This window comes from Schistocerca gregaria, chromosome 1, assembly GCF_023897955.1.
Source record: "Schistocerca gregaria isolate iqSchGreg1 chromosome 1, iqSchGreg1.2, whole genome shotgun sequence".
In the NCBI taxonomy this organism is placed as follows: Eukaryota; Metazoa; Arthropoda; class Insecta; order Orthoptera; family Acrididae; genus Schistocerca; species Schistocerca gregaria.
This window is the reverse complement of record NC_064920.1, coordinates 684,200,651-684,220,834: the sequence shown is the minus strand read 5'-3', so window position 1 is coordinate 684,220,834 and position 20,184 is coordinate 684,200,651. Positions and strand designations below refer to the sequence as shown.

The window sequence follows — 20,184 nt, the reverse complement described above, 5'->3', positions numbered from 1 at the left end:
TTGGCACATGGCCCGAAGTACTCAATCCCTCCGGAGGCCATCCGACGCCGCTTTTATTCCATCCTGGCCACGTATCAGGGCTCTGGCGTTGTCTACACCGACGGTTTGATGGTTGCTGGTCGTGTCGGTTATGCTCTAACTCTAGGGAACCATTCTGAACAACGTTCGTTGCCGGCTGGCTGCAGTGTTTACACTGCTGAGCTGGTCGCCATCTTTCGTGCCCTAGAGTATATCCGCTCCTGCTCAGGTGAGTCCTTCGTTACCTGTAGCGATTCCCTGAGCGGTTTACGAGCTCTCGACCAGTGTTTCCCTCGTTCTCATCTGGTGATGGCTATCCAGGAGTCCCTGCATACTCTCGCCTGTAGCGGCAGGTCTGTGGTCTTTGTTTGGACCCCAGGCCATGTTGGTATACCCGGCAATGAAACTGTTGACCGCCTGGCGAAAGAGGCCACCAGTGCGCCATTTCTGGAGATTGGCCTCCTGGCGGCTGATTTGCGGGCAGTCTTACGCCGCAAAGTTCTCTCGTTTTGGGATGCTGAATGGTGCAGTCTGACCACCCCTAACAAACTCCGTGCCGTCAAGGACACGATGACTGTGGCGGTTGTCCATGCGAGCCAACCCCAGGGACTCAGTCGTTCTTTGTCAGCTCCGCATTGGCCACACCCGACTCACGCACAGTTATTTACTGTGTCGTGAGGATCCCCCTCTTTGTCGTTGTGGAGCGTCCTTGACAGTGGTCCATATTCTGTCGGAGTGTGCCCTTTTAACCGTGCTCAGGCAGACTTTTGCAATGCCTGACACGCTCTCTGCTCTTTTATCAGATGACTCTGCCATGGTGGACTTGGTTTTGTGTTTTATTCGGGCAGGGGTTTTTTATCCTTTAATCTGAGTTTTTTAGTGTTGATTCTGGCTTTTAGCCTCTGATTTTAAACTGAGTTTTTAAAGTGTTCTTGGTGGTTGGCTTTTCCTCTTTTTCTCTACGGTCGGCCAACCACCGTCACACGATGTGTTTTAATTAGTTTTGTCTGGTCTCTGTCAGAGTATTTCATGTCCTGTTTCGTCTGCTGTCTTTCCTGTTGTTCGTTTTTTATTCTCTTCGGCTGGTTTTAGTTTTTATGGAACAAGGGACCGATGACCATAGTACCCTTTAATCCCACAAACCAACCAACCGTAGTTCATTGACTGCGCACACATTTTGCACATACATTTACAGTCAGTAGGAATTACTTTTTATCTGAAAGTATTAATCTGCCTCCATGGCTGAGTGGTCAGTAGGGCAGAATGCTAAAACACTAGCACCAAGCTATTGGTTTCCCGATGGGTGGCTCTAGCTACATGCAAATTTCATTTTCAATGTAATTTTGTAGTTAACTGTGTAAAGAAACACTGAATTTTTGGCATATTACTAACTGCTTGTATAATGTCTCAATCAAAACTGAAAAAGAGAAATTTAGAACAATAACAAAACAACAGTTTGGCTCTTGCACCCATTGTTGCTTTTGAAGGAGGTGTGATTCAGTAGGTAACAAAGTAAACACAAGCAACAATTAAAATCTGTACCTACTGTTACCTCTTATGCCACGACATTAATTTCATATCAGTCAAGGTAATTACAAAAATTTGTTTTCAACAGGTATTTTAGTCTTCCCTCTACACGATCCGTATCTCCCACAGGTGAGCACACATGTGGCCTTCTTAGTAAACCTAACTATTCCTTGATATCACAGGATGGATTCTATCAGCTGCTCCCTTCTTTTAATAAAATAGTGCTGTTAATCTCTTTCCCCACAATTTGATTCAGTATGTCTTCATTAATTGCTCAATCTACCCATCTAATTTTCGGTATTCTTATGTAGCACTACTCTTTAAAAGTTTTTATTTTGCTCTGTGTATTATTTTTCATACACACTTCTATTCAAGATTGCACTCAAAGCAAATACTTCCAGAAAGAGACTTCATAATTCTTGAAATTTGTGCTTAATGTTAACATGTATCTCATTCAGAAGTGATTTTCTAGGGTTGCCAGTCTGCATTTTGTATCCTCTCTACTTTTGCTATTACCAGCTGTTTTGCTGCCGAAATAACAAAGCTCTTCTTACATTAACATTGTCTCATTTCCTAGTCTAGTTCCTTCAGTATGACTAAATTCCATTACGCTTTTTATGTTTGTTCATGAATATCATCTAACGAATTTTTAAGATATCCATTCTGTTAAATTGATCTTCCTTGTCCTTTGCTGTCTTTGATAATCACAATGCCATCAACAAGTTTTTATTTATTTTCTTAATTTATTTGCTTTGGTTGCAGCTTGTACAAATTAATATAATGGGAATAAGCCACAGACATGCTAAACTCCATTATCAACTACTGTCTCCTGTTACAGCCATACTGAGCAAGATGGCACAGTGGTTAGCACACTCGACTTGCATTTGGAATGACGATAGTTCAAATCTGTGTCCTGTAATCCAGATTTAGATTTTCTTTAATTTACCGAAATCACTCCTGTCAAATTCCAGGATGGCTCCTTTGAAAGGACATTGCCAATTTCCTTCCCCACCCTTAGAACAATATGAGCTTGTGCTAACGCCTCTAATGACTTTTTGTTGACAGACATTAAACACTTATTTTCCTTCCTTTTTCACATCCTATGACTTTTATAATTCCTGTGTAGCTTCTGTACAAGTTGCCAAAATAAAAATAACTCCTTGTATTGTATCTGAAAACTTCAAAATTCCAAACAGTATGTTCCGGTCGACATTTTCAAAATAAGTTTCTGTCTGTACAAATTCAGGGTCCCCCTGAATAGGTCAGGTGTGCACTATACGCCGGAAGCGGCTACGAGGGTAGCGGAGTACGTGTGGAGTGCACATGGGGTTTTTTTAGGTTAGAGAATTCCCTCCCTAGGCCCGACAAGACGCCTCCTGAGACACGGCAAGGCAGGAGTAGGCAAAATGCAACAGGGAATAACAATATTAATGTGCTAATAGAAAACTGCAGGAGCATCTATAGGAAGGTCCCAGAACTGCTCTCATTAATAAACGGTCACAACACCCATATAGTACTAGCGACAGAAAGTTGGCTGAAACCACATGTAAACAGTAATGAAATCCTAAACTCAGATTGGAATGTATACCGCAGAGACAGGCTGGACAGTGAAGGGGGAGGTGTGTTTATAGCGATAAGAAGTGCGATAGTAATCGAAGGAAATTGACGGAGATTCGAATTGTGAAATGATTTGGGTGAAGGTCACGGTTAAAGCAGGCTCAGACATGGTAATTGGATGTCTCTATAGGCCCCCGGGCTCAGCAGCTGTTGTGGCTCAGCACCTGAAGAATAATTTGGAAAATATTTCGAGTAGATTTCCCCACCATGTTATAGTTCTGGGTGGAGATTTTAATTTGCCGGATATAGACTGGGAGACTCAAACGTTCGTAACGGGTGGCAGGGATAAAGAATCCAGTGAAATATTTTTAAGTGCTTTATCTGAAAACTACCTTGAGCAGTTAAACAGAGAACCGACTCGTGGCGATAACATATTAGACCTTCTGGTGACAAACAGACCCGAACTATTTGAATCAGTTAATGCAGAACAGGGAATCAGCGATCATAAAGCGGTTACTGCATCGATGATTTCAGCCGTAAATAGAAATATTAAAAAAGGTAGGAAGATTTTTCTGTTTAGCAAAAGTGACAAAAAGCAGATTACAGAGTACCTGACGGCTCAACACAAAAGTTTTGTCTCAAGTACAAATAGTGTTGAGGATCAGTGGACAAAGTTCAAAACCATCGTACAATATGCGTTAGATGAGTATGTGCCAAGCAAGATCGTAAGAGATGGAAAAGAGCCACCGTGGTACAACAACCGAGTTAGAAAACTGCTGTGGAAGCAAAGGGAACTTCACAGCAAACATAAACATAGCCAAAGCCTTGCAGACAAACAAAAATTACGTGAAGCGAAATGTAGTGTGAGGAGGGCTATGCGAGAGGCTTTCAATGAATTCGAAAGTAAAGTTCTATGTACTGACTTGGCAGAAAATCCTAAGAAATTTTGGTCCTATGTCAAAGTGGTAGGTGGATCAAAACAAAATGTCCAGACACTCTGTGACCAAAATGGTACTGAAACAGAGGATGACAGACTAAAGGCCGAAATACTAAATGTCTTCTTCCAAAGCTGTTTCACAGAGGAAGACTGCACTGTGCTTCCTTCTCTAGATTGTCGCACAGTTGACAAAATGGTAGATATCGAAATAGACGACAGAGGGATAGAGAAACAATTAAAATCGCTCAAAAGAGGAAAGGCCGCTGGTCCTGATGGGATACCAGTTCGATTTTACACAGAGTACATGAAGGAACGTGCCCCCCCCCCCCCCTTCTTGCAGCGGTGTACCGTAGGTCTCTAGAAGAGCATAGTGTTCCAAAGGATTGGAAAAGGGCACAGGTCATCCCCGTTTTCAAGAAGGGACGTTGAACAGATGTGCAGAACTATAGACCTATATCTCTAACGTCGATCAGTTGTAGAATTTTGGAACACGTATTATGTTAGAGTATAATGACTTTTCTGGAGACTAGAAATCTACTCTGTAGGAATCAGCATGGGTTTCGAAAAAGACGGTCGTGTGAAACCCAGCTCGCGCTATTCGTCCACGAGACTCAGAGGGCCATAGACACGGGTTCACAGATAGATGTCTTGTTTCTTGACTTTCGCAAGGCGTTTGACACAGTTCCCCACAGTCGTTTAATGAACAAAGTAACAGCATACGGACTATCAGATCAATTGTGTGATTGGATTGAGGAGTTCCTAGATAACAGAACGCAGCATGTCATTCTCAATGGAGAGAAGTCTTCCGAAGTAAGAGTGATTTCAGGTGTGCCGCAGGGGAGAGTCATAGGACCGTTGCTATTCACAATATACATAAATGACCTGGTGGATGACATCGGAAGTTCACTGAGGCTTTTTGCAGATGATGCTGTGGTGTATCGAGAGGTTGCAACAATGGAAAATTGTACTGAAATGCAGGAGGATCTGCAGCGAATTGACGCATGGTGCACGAAATGGCAATTGAATCTCAATGTAGACAAGTGCAATGTGATGCGAATACATAGAAAGATAGGTCCCTTATCATTTAGCTACAAAATAGGTCAGCAACTGGAAGCAGTTAATTCCATAAATTATCTGGGAGTACGCATTAGGAGTGATTTAAAATGGAATGATCATATAAAGTTGATCGTCGGTAAAGCAGATGCCAGACTGAGATTCATTGGAAGAATCCTAAGGAAATGCAATCCGACAAGAAAGGAAGTAGGTTACAGTACGCTTGTTCGCCCACTGCTTGAATACTGCTCAGCATTGTGGGATCCGTACCAGATAGGGTTGATGGAAGAGACAGAGAAGATCCAACGGAGAGCAGCGCGCTTCGTTACAGGATCATTTAGTAATCGCGAAAGCGTTACGGAGATGATAGATAAACTCCAGTGGAAGACTCTGCAGGAGGGACGCTCAGTAGCTCGGTACGGGCTTTTGTTAAAGTTTTGAGAACATACCTTCACCGAAGAGTCAAGCAGTATATTGCTCCCTCCTATGTATATCTTGCGAAGAGACCATGAGGATAAAATCAGAGAGATTAGAGCTCACACAGAAGCATACCGACAATCCTCCTTTCCACGTACAATACGAGACTGGAATAGAAGGGAGAACCGATAGAGGTACTCAGGGTACCCTCCGCCACACACCGTCAGGTGGCTTGCGGAGTATGGATGTAGATGTATGAATGTAGGTTTGTAGATGTGTCCTCTGTTTTGGAGTCACTTAATGTTCGTAACTATTCCTCTCAAATAATTGCCTGTTATGAAACTTCCTGGCAGATTAAAACTGTGTGAGGATGGGGCATGAGTCGTGCTTGGGTTGCTCAGTTCGTAGAGCACTTGCCTGCGAAAGGCAAAGGTCCCGAGTTCGAGTCTCGGTCCGGTGCACAGTTTTAATCTGCCAGGAAGTTTTATATCAATGCACACTCTGCTGCAGAGTGAAAATCTCATTCTGTAATTGCTTTTTGTTGACTGTAAATATCATGAGAGAATAGGTGTTTTGTAACATAACAACAATTGCCTGGATTAATCACGGTTTACTTAATGTAACCAAAGCTGGGGATGGCAGCTAACAGCTTGTTGTATTTTGTAAAGACATCATAGTCACCTTTGACTAAAAAATTATTTATTTGCACGATTGGAGGTTATCAAGTGGCAATAAATGTGCTTTAGCACATGCCAAAATGTAATAATTTTCTGACATGCACAGGTACACCATTTGATGTGGGTATAGGGCAAAATTGTAATAGTGAAAGTAGATCACATTACAAAGGTGACTATGTCTTTTACAAAATTTTACATGACTGGTGAACCCCAACGATACAAAGTTTGAGGTACATAAAATGTACTCTTTCAAATATGTTTTGGTAGTGTATATCTTCCTGGTTTTTCCACCTAAATCAATATTTTGCCAGAATACTTTTCTAGCAGTGTAAGGTTCTGCAGAAACACTGTTAAAAACTATAAGTAAAATCATTATATTCCACTTCAGACCTTCGTGCTATGATAGTTGTCATTGAATAGTCTAATTCTGGTCAATGTTTACGAATCTTGTATTTGGTCAAAAATTATTGAAGTAAATTTATTAACACATACAATATGCTACAGTTGGAAAGCCAAGTTTTACTATTTATATATAGATCTTGTTAGCCACATGACAGTTCCTAAGATTTTGGGGCAACCATATTAGTTAGGTTCTGTAACACTTCGTTGGTGTCAGTGGCTAGCATTATTTCGAAAGATGGCCTAGATCTTGTGATAATCTCATTGAGCATCTGTTAAATTTCCACTTAAGAGACACTGTGGAAAGTATGAGAAGTTCCTTACTAGCTTCAGAATAAATCTTGACATAAAGATTGTTTATATATAATTAATGTAGTGGAATACTTTATTACACTGCTTGCGACACCAGGAACGATAGCAAATAATGTGATTTTACATATTGTGAGTATACAGAATAGTATGATCACAAGATTATATTTTTGGTTGAACAGGGTGCAAAATTTATTACACATAACTGCCAACGCTTTCCAGCGACAGTGTATTTAACATGGCTGAGGATCAAAGCAAACTGAGCTTGGATGAAGTATATGGATATGTCATTCCTTGCTACTTCTGCTCCAAGCCGCAGTTAGTTGTAATGATTGGCAAGTGATGACACGCCAGTCCCTCAGCTATCCATGATAGAACATTTTCAGTGGGTGAAACATCTGGGGAATGTGCTGTCCAAGGCTATAGCTGACCTCTCCCTGCAGTGAAATAGGTCAGGATAGCTGCTTAAAATATGATTCGCATAATAGCCGGATGTTTGATCCAGGTGCCACCATTGGAATCGAATTTTGTGTACAGTGTGGCATTATGTCACTTGTGTAACAAACCATACTCGGTTTGACAATAGTCTCTGCAAAACGAAGTGCACCACCTGAGAGTCTGTATGCACGTGAATTGTCAAATCTCATTAGCTTCCTTTTGTTGCTCTGTACATAGGAACAAGAAAAAATCATTTTACCTGATGACAAATTTCAATGTTATTTTTTGCTTAATTTAGCCTTTTCTTTGATTTTTAAAATTGATTTCCAACTTGCATATTGCAGTAATGGTTCAGCTTAAAACGCAACATACGGCCATTCACAGGAGAAAAGAAATGCTATTTGCATCCACAAGTAATTGATCTGCACACTTCAGTCTTTTTGGTATCTTGAGAGTTCAGATCATGGGCCTGCACCTAGTGTGAACCTCTGTTTGCCAACATTTGTATACTCAGATCTCATCTCTCCCTTATTAAAAAAAAGCTTCAGTATTTTATGAACCATCACAACTGTGTTTAATGAATGTAAGATGCCAGATGTTGAGTATGTTGTAAGCATACTTTTTTTTCTTGTAAACTAAGCCAGTTTTGCCCCAGATATCCATACGTTTAAAAAATAACCAAATTTATGTGATAACCATTTTCAATTTTAATTTCTCAATTGAGTGTGCTCACCTTGCTGCATCTTACAAAAAATTTCACCCAGGTTAGTCATTTTATTGGCAATCTTAAATTCTGGTATTCGCTGCAGTTAATTGTTGTGGCTATACAGTAACCTATACTCTGCCAAGCGTTGAGAGTAGCAATTCTTTTGGAACAAATATGTGTCACGTGAATCAAGCTTCACTAATGAACATGTGGCTGTACAAGAAGCGAACGTGAATATTTCTTTGTTATGTTTACACAAGTACTAACACCTCGTTTCCATTTTAGGTTGCGCTTAGTAGATTTCTGTATTGTCTCATGGAATTCGCACAAATAATTTTAAACTAAAAGAAGTACGTCACCCAGTTCACACTTCGAAACGTGTGACTGCTCGGAATTAACTTAGAGCGCTGCAGCAAGCGACGCACCCAAGAAAGGTGTGCTACCTCGCGGCCAATAGCGGAACCAGCAGAAGCTTCTGTCAGACAAGGGGCCGTGACGGCGAAGCGGCTAACACACTTTCTCTGGTAGTGTCGGGCTGAGCAGCATGGTGCACTAGAGGCAATCTGTGCACTCGCTCAGTAGTGGGTTGCGTATGTTCGTGGTGTGTGTGTGTGTGTGTGGTGCGTGTGTGTGCGCGTCTTTGCGCCTAAGATACGTGTCTGAAACCAAGGCATGCACACTGAAATGCCACTCGCCGCCACCCTCAAGAATCAGATGCTGCGCTTGTTCCGCCGCAGCGGCAGTAAAAGATCATCGTCCTCACGCAACGCAGCACTTTCGACTACGGTAGTGATATCAAATAACGCTGTTTCGGCTGTGGGAGGTAGCAGAGCGAGCAAAAGGCAGCGTAACAACCACCACCATCACAATCAGCCAGAGCAGCAACACCAACAGCAGCATCATAGGAACCGCGCCAGCAGCATGCGAGCAGAACATCACCACCATGCCGCACTGCAAGCTCGCAGCCGCCCGCGATCTTCGTCTGCTCATCATCCACATCATCAGCATCAGGTTATACAATCGCCGCATTTTTATACACATTGGTTGTCATCAACAAGATGTACTATATTAATTTTCACTACTAGGAATGCGGAGAAGGTACATTTATTTTTAAAAATAGTTACATTAAAACACGCACTGCTGCCGAATGAATCAGTTCGCGACAACTTCTTCGTAGTTGTCTGAATCAGAATTAGGCTGACGTTTAACAGCGCGAAACGGCCTTTGTGACAAACCACCACAAAAGCGATAAGACTTGTGTTGCTAATACACCATCTATAACTTTTATTTTACTTGTAGCTATCAGTTGTCTTTGTTCCCTGACGTTGGCGGAGCACAATTGTTTGTCGAGTGAGTCACCATTTGTCTACTGTCAACCATATCCCCTGTAGATTGCTTTTGTCGGAACCCTTTCCCCATACGGAACAAGAAAATTCTTTGGATGTACTTTCTTAGTATCGCAGTCTTAAATGAAATAAAATCCGGGGGTATGTTAAATTGGAGAAGGTTGTATCAGTGAGCGAATGTGTGTGTGTGTGGGAGGGGGGGGGGGGGCATTTTGTACTTGGAAGCTTATAAATATTTTAAGAAAGGTTTGACTGTCAGGAAGTTACACTGTGATTTTATTTACTGAACTAAAAGTTTCGGTAGTGTTGGCATCTACTGGGCCTTGGCTATAGACACTAGTTGAATGATTATATTGTAGCCTTCCAGCGGCCTTGTATTCTTTGTAATACTCAGTTTTTGTGTTTCTTGGTTTAGTGCACTCCATGTCATTTAAAGAGCTGGTCTTTACTTGACGCAGCACTTGCTTCCTGAAATGCACGTAGAACGCAAGAGACAAAGAAACGAGACAGCGTTATGACTTGGAAATACTCGCCACCTGCTAGTTATTTTTAGCGTTTTCGAAGATCACTGGAGGGCTGCGTGGGAGGCACTGGTCTCTTTTTATGTTTACCCACTCTGACAATTGTTTGCGAGAGAAATGAATTCACACTTTATACTTTCACGAACTTCGGACGTTTCAGTGCGTGAAAGCTTAATATGTGACAGAAAAGTAATTCGTAACAACTTCTTAGAAAATGGCGCAGTTAAATGTCATTCCGGAAATAGGTTACAGATAATTGGCACACGTACTGAAACTACTATTTACAAGATAATTAAAACTATAGAAATGAGTCTGGTGGTTAAGTGTCAGCATGAAGTAAATACAGAGAAAACTTTTAATGCGAAACTGAGGGGATTTGAATATTTTTTCCGTACTAAACGATGTTTTCGCTCTCCCCTATTTCGTGATAATACGAAACGTGCTGGTGCTCTTTGAAATTTTTGCTGTACTCTGTAAATTCTATTCGGTAAGGAACCCAGACCGCTTAGCAGTACTCCAAAAGAAGATGGACAAGCGTAGTGTAGGCAGTCTCTTTAGTAGATCTGTTACATTTACTAAGTGTTCTGCCAATAAAACACAGTCTTTGGTTTGCCTTCGTCACAGCATTTTCAGTGTGTTCTTTCCAATTTAAATTGTTCGTACCTGTAATTCGTAGGTATAAAGTTGAATTTACGGCCTTTAGATTAGGCTGATTTATCAGACTAAGGTTAAAATGACGACGTTATTCCGTTATAGCACCAGCATCACAGTCACCGTATTTGCAACAGGCCTTCACAGCCACAGCTCGCCCAGGCCCGCTCCAGCGCTTCATCTCAGTAAATGGTGTACCTATTAGAAATATGACAAACCTTCAGTGTTGCCAATAATGCTATTCCATCAAACACTAATTAAAACTGCTAGTTCTTCTGCCAGATCCTGTAGGTCTAGGTTGTTTGAACCAAACGAGCTACACGGTCACTACCTCTTCGTGTTAAGCTGTACTCAGACGTCTTCTCTCTGGTTAGAACACACTGCGATCAAACGTTGCCGTTGTTGGATCTCTGTTTTTAATTATGGTATACAGCGTATAGGTAGCAGTTCCCAATTTTGTACAGTTGTTCTTATTCGGCTTTAGATTTTCATCGGCTGCTTTAAGCAGTAGGTTTTCATTCTATTAAAGTGCCACTGAGTTCGCAAATTGATTAGTGTATTGACTGGTACCCAGAACATATCACAGCAGCCACCGTTATTTTGTTCGGTACCACGGAAAAATCAGTCAGTTAATCTGAGTGCCATCGCGTCTGCACAAAGCGAACCTCTTTTGTTCGTCCGAGAAGCGCCAGTTATTCGTATTAATCGATTTTTGTTTAGTGTTTAAGGATTAAACATGTTTGAAATTAGACAGTATTTTGTCGGGATCGCAATATTATTTCATGTTAATCTGTCCTTCGCATTAAGAGTTTTCATTCAATCATTTACTGTAATTTGCCCTAGTGTGAAGAAATAAGTAGAAAGGCACATTATTGTTTGATTACACTATAGGCAATCACTGGAAACTATGACAACAGTAAAATGTGTAGGAGAATGCATACTGAGCTGTACAGAACCAGTTGTAGGAAAGTCAGATGCCAGATTGAGACCAGTCGCAAAAAAATTTAATTCACGCAAGAAAAAGGTGGCTTACAAAACGCTATTTCAACCTCTTCTTCAATATTGCTCTGTCTGGCTCTCTTGCTGGGTAGGAGTAACAGATGAGATATAGGTGATCCCAAGAAGAGCAGTGCGTTCAGTCAGCTGTTTGTTTGGTTAAGTGCAAGGGCGTCATGGTGAATTCGTTTATTGCTAAGATTCAGAGAACCCACTTTGCAAGAAGACTCGGGTAACATATTAATACCACTCATATATTTCAGGAAATGACCATGTCTGTAAATAGGAGAAATTAAAGCTCGTATCGAAATTTGTCGGCAGTTCATTCCTCGCACCATTCATGTAGAAAACAAGAAAGAAGGGAAATGGTCATCAACAGAGTACTCCCCGCCGCACAGTAGGCACGTTTTCACACTCAGAAGAGCCACCAAATCGCTTTAATAATGATTGGAAGGTTGCCAACCAAAATATCGGAAAAAAATAATTGTCCCAAACGGACATTCGAAAAACTATGTATATTCTCTCCGCCGGAGCTTGGAGAATCACTGAATGAGGTGGCGTATAGATGTAGGAGGACAATGCTCAGAAACGGTCGAAAATAGTTGACAGACAGCAATATCAGGATTCTTATTGGTAAAAACTGATTTGTTCTTCTGCATACGATAGTAAAGATTCAAATCACACACATTTGTGGCTGAAACACATTATGAGTACGTGTAAGTCGTCTTGACATAAAACTTATGGTCTGTGTCGTTGTAACAAGGAAAAAAAAAGAAAAAAAACGGGATATTGAACACACATGAGCGAGAGTTTATGGGTCTAATAACCATTCATTGGCAATAATTCTACTGCGTTGTGGGTCGTTCACTCTATTGAATTTTAGAATTACTAACGAATTAAAACCTATTAAAAGGTAGGCCATATAATTTAGTTTATGAAAACTGATCCTTCCTCAGTGGCCTTAAATTATCTGTACGCCAGAATGCACTGTTCTGTTAAGTACTTCGCGCAGTACTGTTTGATTATTAGGTATTTTGTAGCATTATTATGAAGTGTCTTATGGACTTGTTTTTGCTATTTATGCGTCTGATCTCACCAACCTCTGTGTTTGTTTTCGTTTCGTTCGTTCTTCTGCTGTTTTGCATGCTGTTAGATCCTCCCTTCAAGATGTATCATTTTAGTAAGATTTTACACTCTGTACGTAAGCTTTAATTGAAGCATGTTCCTTGTATTAGAAAAAGGCAAGCTCCCGAAAGTCCTGAAAAATTATGTAGTTGCTTGTTCAGTGTAGCCATGAATTTAAATTTGAAATACGCACTTTAAGAACATTGGTCATTAATTTGAGAACATTGAAAAACTGAAGTTGCTTATGGAGACCTTAACAGAATGGCGAGCACATTATTTTCGTCTACATCTACATCATACTCCGCAAGCCACCTAATGGTGTGTGGCGAAGGGTACTTTCGGTACCACTATCTGATCCCTTCTATCCTGTTCCACTCTCGAATAGAGCGTGGGAAGAATTATTGTCTGTAAACCTCCGCACTGGCTCCGATTTTTCGAATTTTCCCCTTATGGTTAATATGCGACATGTATGTGGGGGGAAGTAATGTGTTGCCTGACTACTACCGAAAAGTGCTGTCCTGAAATTACAATAGTAAATCTCTCCGTAATGCACAACGCCTCTCTTGTAACGTCTGCCAGTGGAGTTTGTTAGCATATTCGTAACCCTTTCTCGTCAGCTAAACGATTCCATGACGAAAAGCGCTCTTTTCATTGGATCTTCTCTATCTCCTCTATCAGTCCTACCTGATAGGGATCCCAGATAGATGAACAATACTCAAGAATCGGGCAAACAAGTGCATTATAAGCCACTTCTTTCGTGGATGAGATACATTTCCTCGAGATTCTTCCGATGAATCTGAGTCCAGTGTCTGCTTTTCTCACTATCTGTTTTATATGGCCATTCCACTTCAGGTCGCTCTGGACAGTTACGCCTAGATATTTTACGGCAGACGCTGGCTCCAGCTGTTTGTCATATAGTGAAGCTGTACAGTAGTGCATTTCTCTTACTATGTATGCGCAATATAACTTTGTTTTAACGTTGAGGGTAAACTGCCAGAGTCTGCACCATTCACCAGTTCTCCGCAGGTAGTCCTGCAGATTCTTACTAACTTCTGGCGTAGCTACTTTGGTATAAACAACTAAACCCTCTGGGAATAGCCTTAAAGAGCATCCGACGCTTTCTAGCTCATTTATATATACATTGTAAACAGCAACGGTCCTATCACGCTTACCCGTGGTACACCGGTTATTAGATATTACCTTTACATCTGTCGATTTAGTTCCGTTAAGAGCGACGTGTTGAGTTCTAGCGGCAAGAAAGTCGTGAATCCAATCGCAGATCTGCTCAGATACTCTGTAGGCTCGTATTTTTTTCATTAGACGGCAATGCGGGACGGTGTCAAATACGTTACTGAAATCAAGGAACACTGCATCAACCTGAGCGCCGTTGTCCACTGCGCTGTGGATCTCAAGGAGGAACAGAGCTAGCTGAGTTCTTCGCGGAATCCATGTTGATTTTTTATAGATGAGATGTCCATTTTCCAAGATCGTCATAATTCTTTAGCATAAAACATGTTCCATAATTCTACAACAGATTGACGTCAACTATATAGGTCTATAATTGTGTGAATCTGTCTTAACGGCCTTTCTTAAAAATTGAAATGACCTGCGCTTTTTTCCAGTCGTTAGGTACCTTTCGTTGCTCAAGCGATCTACGATAAATTTCTGCTAGAAGGGGAGCAAGGTGTTTCGCGCAAACTTATAGAATCTTATAGGTATCTCATCCGGTCCTGAATCCTTTCCACTACCGAGCGATTGTAGCTGCTTTTCAATTCCGCGATCGGTTAACTCAATATCTGCCATTTCTACGTGCGCACGATGGTTGAAAGGAGGGTCAGTGTTACGACCTTCCGCGGTGAAACAACTTCGCAAGACGGGATTCAGTATTTCGGCCTTCTATTATCTTCCTTTTCGGTGCCGGTGTGGTCGCTGAGAAAATTAATAGATTTTGACCCACTTACTGATTTTACATAAGACCAAAATCTCTAAGGGTTTTTGCTCAGGTCTAGTGGTGGGCAGGAAATCGCGTATGTTAGAAATCACAGTGATTGAGAAGTCTCAGATATCACAGTAACAACTTTACAAAATCTAACTGCGATTTCAGTCACAGGTAGCAGTCGCAAGTAGCATTTCCCAATAAACCCCGTGAGCCATATGTTGGCCGAATTCCATACTGCTTTCTGCGATTTCAGTGACAAATCGCAACTAAGAGTCGCAAGTAGCAACTAAAAAGCGCAGTTAACAGTGCCATCTGTTGAGCAAAGCTCATACTATGCTATTCGCCACCGAGTCAACTGCAACTAAGAGTCACAAGTAGCAACTAAAAAGCGCAGTTAATTCTTTTCCTAGTGCCATCTGTTGAACGACGTACGTACTTCGTTATGAGAGCCTTGTGTCTCACGAGATCGGTGTGCTATGTGTGCGTATGAAGGACTTATTTATTAGTGGTACAAGTTCATTTTTGTTCATTTAGAGATACGGAGTCGTAAAGTTAAATGAGCGCTGAAAAATCTACAATTGAGATACCAGAAATATTCAAGCATATGGCTTCTTGCTAGAAATGAACCTTTATTAATGTTTGTTTGGATAATTAATTTCAGAAGCATTATAGACAGAAAAGTGGAGGTAATGGACTTGTACCACTATTGAAATAAGCCCTTCACATTATATGACGACATGCACATTCAGCATCAGTTATGATTGGCCAAACACAGCTGTGACTCTGAATGTATTATATTAATAAGAAGCAACATTGCCTTTTTCTCCTGAAAATATCAAGTAACGTAACAAATGTGATTCTACTTCCAATATGACAATTTTGGTTAATACTCCACATGTCTACAGGACTTTGCAATGTTAACACAGCAGAACTCGGACACCTGTATAAGTGTAGTGAAATGAAAACAGCATTATTGAGTCATATGAATGCCTCACTTTTATTCCGGCACAGTTCAAGACTCGGGATAAAAGTTTTGCCCCTGGTGTTTTACATGGCAACTTCACACACACGAACTTTTTGCTGACACTACAACCACCTACATAAGTAAGCTTTTCCTGTGTTACTTTCAAGTACTGCACTTAAGCTATTCCTGATTTAACTGGAAGATCTGTACTTCTCACTTTCATATAAACAGCCTCAAAATGCATATTCTATACCTTGGGGTATGTTACAGGTCAGTGTCCCACCAAGATTGTGGAGGGGGGGGGGGGGGGGGGCGGCGGCGGCGGCGGCATGTCACTCTTCAACTAGTGTTTACCAGTAAATATGTGGCGGAAAATTACGGGTATAGGACGGCTGAAACATGTGGAAAATGAGATTTTCATTATTCAATCACTGTATTTAACATTTATTATTCCTTTAAAATCGCATAACAACTCCAATAAAACACAGTTTAATCACTCATCTGCACACTTACTTGAGTTATCAATTTACTGAGTGACTGAAATGTAGTTCGGGTACCTGTGAACATAACTATGTTAGAATTCATTTTCTAAACACGAACTATTACGCTACTGTATGGCTACTTACATATTAATTACACTATTAATATTTTCACAGTTGTTTCTTTAATACATAATTAAAGCCAACGGAAGAACAAACGTAAAACTTACTTACCAATGACAGATTTGTTGAGATGCAATTTTCTGTGTGGGCAGATGTAACTTTTTCATACGGTGGTAAGTCGCAGAAATAGCAGAAGTCATAGAAATCGCGGAAGTAGCAGAAGTCACAGAAATCGCGGAAGTAGCAGTGACGGAGGGATACGCGACCTACGTTCCTTAACTGCGACTCTTAACTGCGACAAATCACAGTTAAGAATAGCAGATACTGAAAAGTATCATTCACAGAAATCAGTGATATCGGAAAATCGCAGTTTACCCCATCACTACTCAGGTCGGTTGACAACGTCTTAGTTTCAAAATCATTGAACGCTTCTCTCATTGCTCTCTTTACGTTCATTTTCGCTTCGTTCAACTTTTGTTTGTCAGCTAGGTTTTTACTTCTCTTGAATCTGAGATGAAGTGCTCTTTCTTAACGTAGCGTTTTTCTAACACGGCTATTAAACCATGGTGGATATTTTCCAGCCCTGAAAACCTTACTCGGAACATAATTGACTAGGGCATATTGAACGATGCATTTGAATTTTTCCATTTGTTTTGCACACCTTCGTCCAAGTCACCGAATATTTGACTGCTGAGATAGTCTGAAATTTGTATACTGTGACCCTTGCTGAGCAAATACATCCTCCCACCTTTCTTAACATTCCTTGTAGGACCCGTCATCATAGATGTTGTCACAGCCTTATGACCACTGATACCTTCCTCTACGTTAAGTTATTCGATAAGTTCAGGTCTATTTGTTGCCAGGAGGTCTAAGACATTACCCTCTCGAGTAGGTTCTCTGTCTGCTTATTTTAGTCGTAGTTAATTTTATAACAATTTATTTTAGAAACAGTGGCAAGTAATTTTGAGTTGCAGTCTTGTTCTGTATGCTAGAAAGTAATGACGTATAGACTTCAGGACCACAGGTAACACGATACGTAACTGTCCATCCAACAAAACTAGCTTTCTTAGAACCAATCCACATTTCGAAATATACTCTCTGTCTTCAGAATCAACCGTTATAGCCACGTTAAGATCTAGCGTAAATTTTAAGCTATTATAGCTGCTATCGACGTTATTTTGTTGAGGTTAAGTAACATCTAAAACCATTGTTCCAAATTTTAAGGAATTCTGTTAAAGTTACTTCATAGTTATTTTTTCCTGTTTCTCTTTCACAGCAAATCCAATCCGTGAAAGGTTTCAATTCCAGCTTCATTATGGCAATTGACATATGTCTAAAACTCCAAATACTGCACAGAGAATAAAGTGGCGGCAATTTCGCGCGACAAGTTGACTGTCTGAACTCCCAATGTACTGACTCCGTTTCGTTCCGCCACCGTACTGTTACATCCGGGTTTCGCCATACGTCATAACTTGAGCACGTCATGAAACCGTTTCACAAGTCGACTTCCCGTGTCGCTCACCATTGACAGTATGCCTGTAATGGAACGCGAGAGAATCTGCACGTTCCTTTATTTTTTATTAATTAGTAGTTGCTGCAGACGTCCCTCGTGGATCTATCTTGTCTTCTTGTTACGGCAAGTTTGCATTCATTTTCTTTGCTGCAGCCACCTGGTTTGCGGCCAAAAATAGCAAACCTCGCCTTTTACTTTAAGTGACTTATGTCCTACACTAATTTTGTCAACATTGTTTGATTTAATTAGACTACATTCCATTACCATTGTTATAATGTGTCGTTGGGTTTACATCTGTTCAAGGCGCTATACACACTTTTTGGCTGATATTCCAAGTCTTTTGCTATCTGTTAAAAATTGGTCATCGGCAAACCTTGAATTTAATTCAGTTTCCAAATTTGACGATTTCTTTTACTGCTTCCTCAATGCAGAGATTGAATAAGGACCCTGTCTCATTCCCTTCTGAACTACTGCTTCTTTTTCATGTCTTTCGATTCTTGTAACTGCAGTACACTTTGTAGAGAACCTTCCACTCTGTATGTTATCCCTTCTACCTTTAAAATTTCGAAGAATGTGTTCCGGTCAATCTACGAACGTAGGTTTTCTTTTCTACAATCTGTCTTTAAAGCTAAGTCCGTCTATATTAAAGGTGTGTTCCTATATTTCTCTGGAACCCAAACATATGTTCCCTGAGGTCAGCATTTAGCATTTTCTCCATTTGTTTTGTAAATGATCCGTGTTAGTATTTTGCAACAGGAGTGGGGTGCTAAAAACACTGGTGCCGAAGAAGTCCTCGGGGAAAATGGGACGAATATTGAGGAGGAAACACCGAGTAGGAACTGTGTTTTGTCCACCCAGTGAAACACGAGCATTATTGAAAAGTGTCAAAGACGATCTCGGTTTGCGGAAGGCCGGCATATGCCAGAGTCCGTGACAGCGTGGGAAGACTTACATTAGACAGACAGTGCGCACCATTGAAGATCGTTGCCGAGAACATCAGAGACACACGCGACTTAGGTACCCCAACAAGTCAGCGGTCGCAGAGCACTGTTTGAAAATCGCGAAATGGAGTGCCAACATACCGGGGTCTTGGTACAGACGTTTAAATACTGGGACAGTGTCGTTAGAGAGGCCATCGAAATTCGTGGGACGGACTCAACAACCACGATTGCGGCTACAACGACAGCAAGGCATGGGAACCAGCATTGATTCTAATTAAAAAGACGCTCAGCAAAGAAAACGAACGGGCGACCAGGGCGGACGAGGCAATTACACCGTCGCCACTACAGACGCCGACGTCAGCGTCTCAGCGACCGCCCTTGCGCGGCCACCCGCCCTCAGGAGCTCAGTTCGTTAGCGCACCTGACGACGGTGACATGTCTGATCATCGAAATATTGTGCCCGTTGGACACTAAGGACCGGCAGTATACTTGTGGACTATTCGAACAATATTTTTTAAATTTAATTTATGACCAATTTTGAGCTTGATGTCCTGCAATATATGTTAATGACATAAACTCAGTCACTTGAAAATGTCACATAAGGCCGAAATCTGGGTCGTATTTAAATAAAAAACAATACAGTCAAATGGCGGAGCGTTCATTTAAATATTATTGTATGACTTGCTCAGCAACATCAACAATTATCTGGTTCACTTGGGGAGTGGATGTACCGCATCTGTTAGGTCTCCGTGACGTTCTCTTTCGACAGTTTTAGAACCGCGTGCTGCCCTGAGCTTCCCCGATATAGACGGTTTTAGATTGATTTATTGAAAAGAAAACATCAGGTCGTGGTTTGCCAAGAGACCGGCACGGTGCCTTCCACCATCCATTACGTATGATGGTGAACTGGGGCATAGAACTGAAGCAGCATGGAATGATGTAACAGTTCATTCATCCAAGGCCGTTCGGCTCGACGCCCGGCTGGGTTACAGCAGCTTTTGCTACCAGAGGTGGCACCTCTGTGGACTAAATTTCGCACCTTATATGCTTCCAAATCACCAACGAATTAAATCATGTATTTTTATCATATTGTGCGCGCAGAATAAGTAAAGTTTTGTTATTTGCTGTTCTCCATTGTGTTGAGTTGTAATGGACAACAATGTACTTACGTTTCTGTGATGAGTAGAATTTTTGGCTGACTTGACTATGGTAATACGTCCATAGTTCACTTGCATTTCTGTTCTGTTGTTCATTATTAGACTTACTAATGGTTAATCCCTGTTTGATTTTGTTTTGATAACCCTTTATACATATGACCAGAAATCGTGTTCTTTCCGCCACGCAACTTATTTCCCATTCTATCTAATTGAAAGCTATTCCCTCTTCAGATTCTCTAACATACCAACCCGGTTAAGGAATCTAAAACTCCACCCTCTGACCTGCCGAACGGTAATTTCTTTTTATTTGTTTTGTTTTTTCCTCTCCTGTTTACATCCTCCGGGGTAGTGCGCTCACGGAGGTGTGAGTGGTCGGGACGCTATTTTAGCT

General features: G+C 41.1%; 1 protein-coding gene across 45 annotated transcripts in view; it reads left to right on the top strand.

The window, feature by feature from the left end:
* Window positions 1-20,184, top strand: part of LOC126363857 (serine/threonine-protein kinase MARK2-like) — a 284,053-nt gene that overhangs the window by 39,000 nt on the left and 224,869 nt on the right. For 9 of the 45 annotated variants that reach the window (XM_050008014.1, XM_050008013.1, XM_050008004.1 and 6 more), the window contains exon 1: window positions 8,522-9,049. The exons of 27 other annotated variants lie outside the window; for them this stretch is intronic. In XM_050008014.1, coding sequence (XP_049863971.1) covers window positions 8,711-9,049 — 339 coding nt within the window. In that variant the 5' untranslated portion in view covers window positions 8,522-8,710. Of the gene's footprint in view, window positions 1-8,521; window positions 9,050-20,184 lie in introns of those variants that run through there. 9 more of the 45 variants (XM_050008016.1, XM_050008015.1, XM_050008007.1 and 6 more) reach the window with 1 other exon arrangement.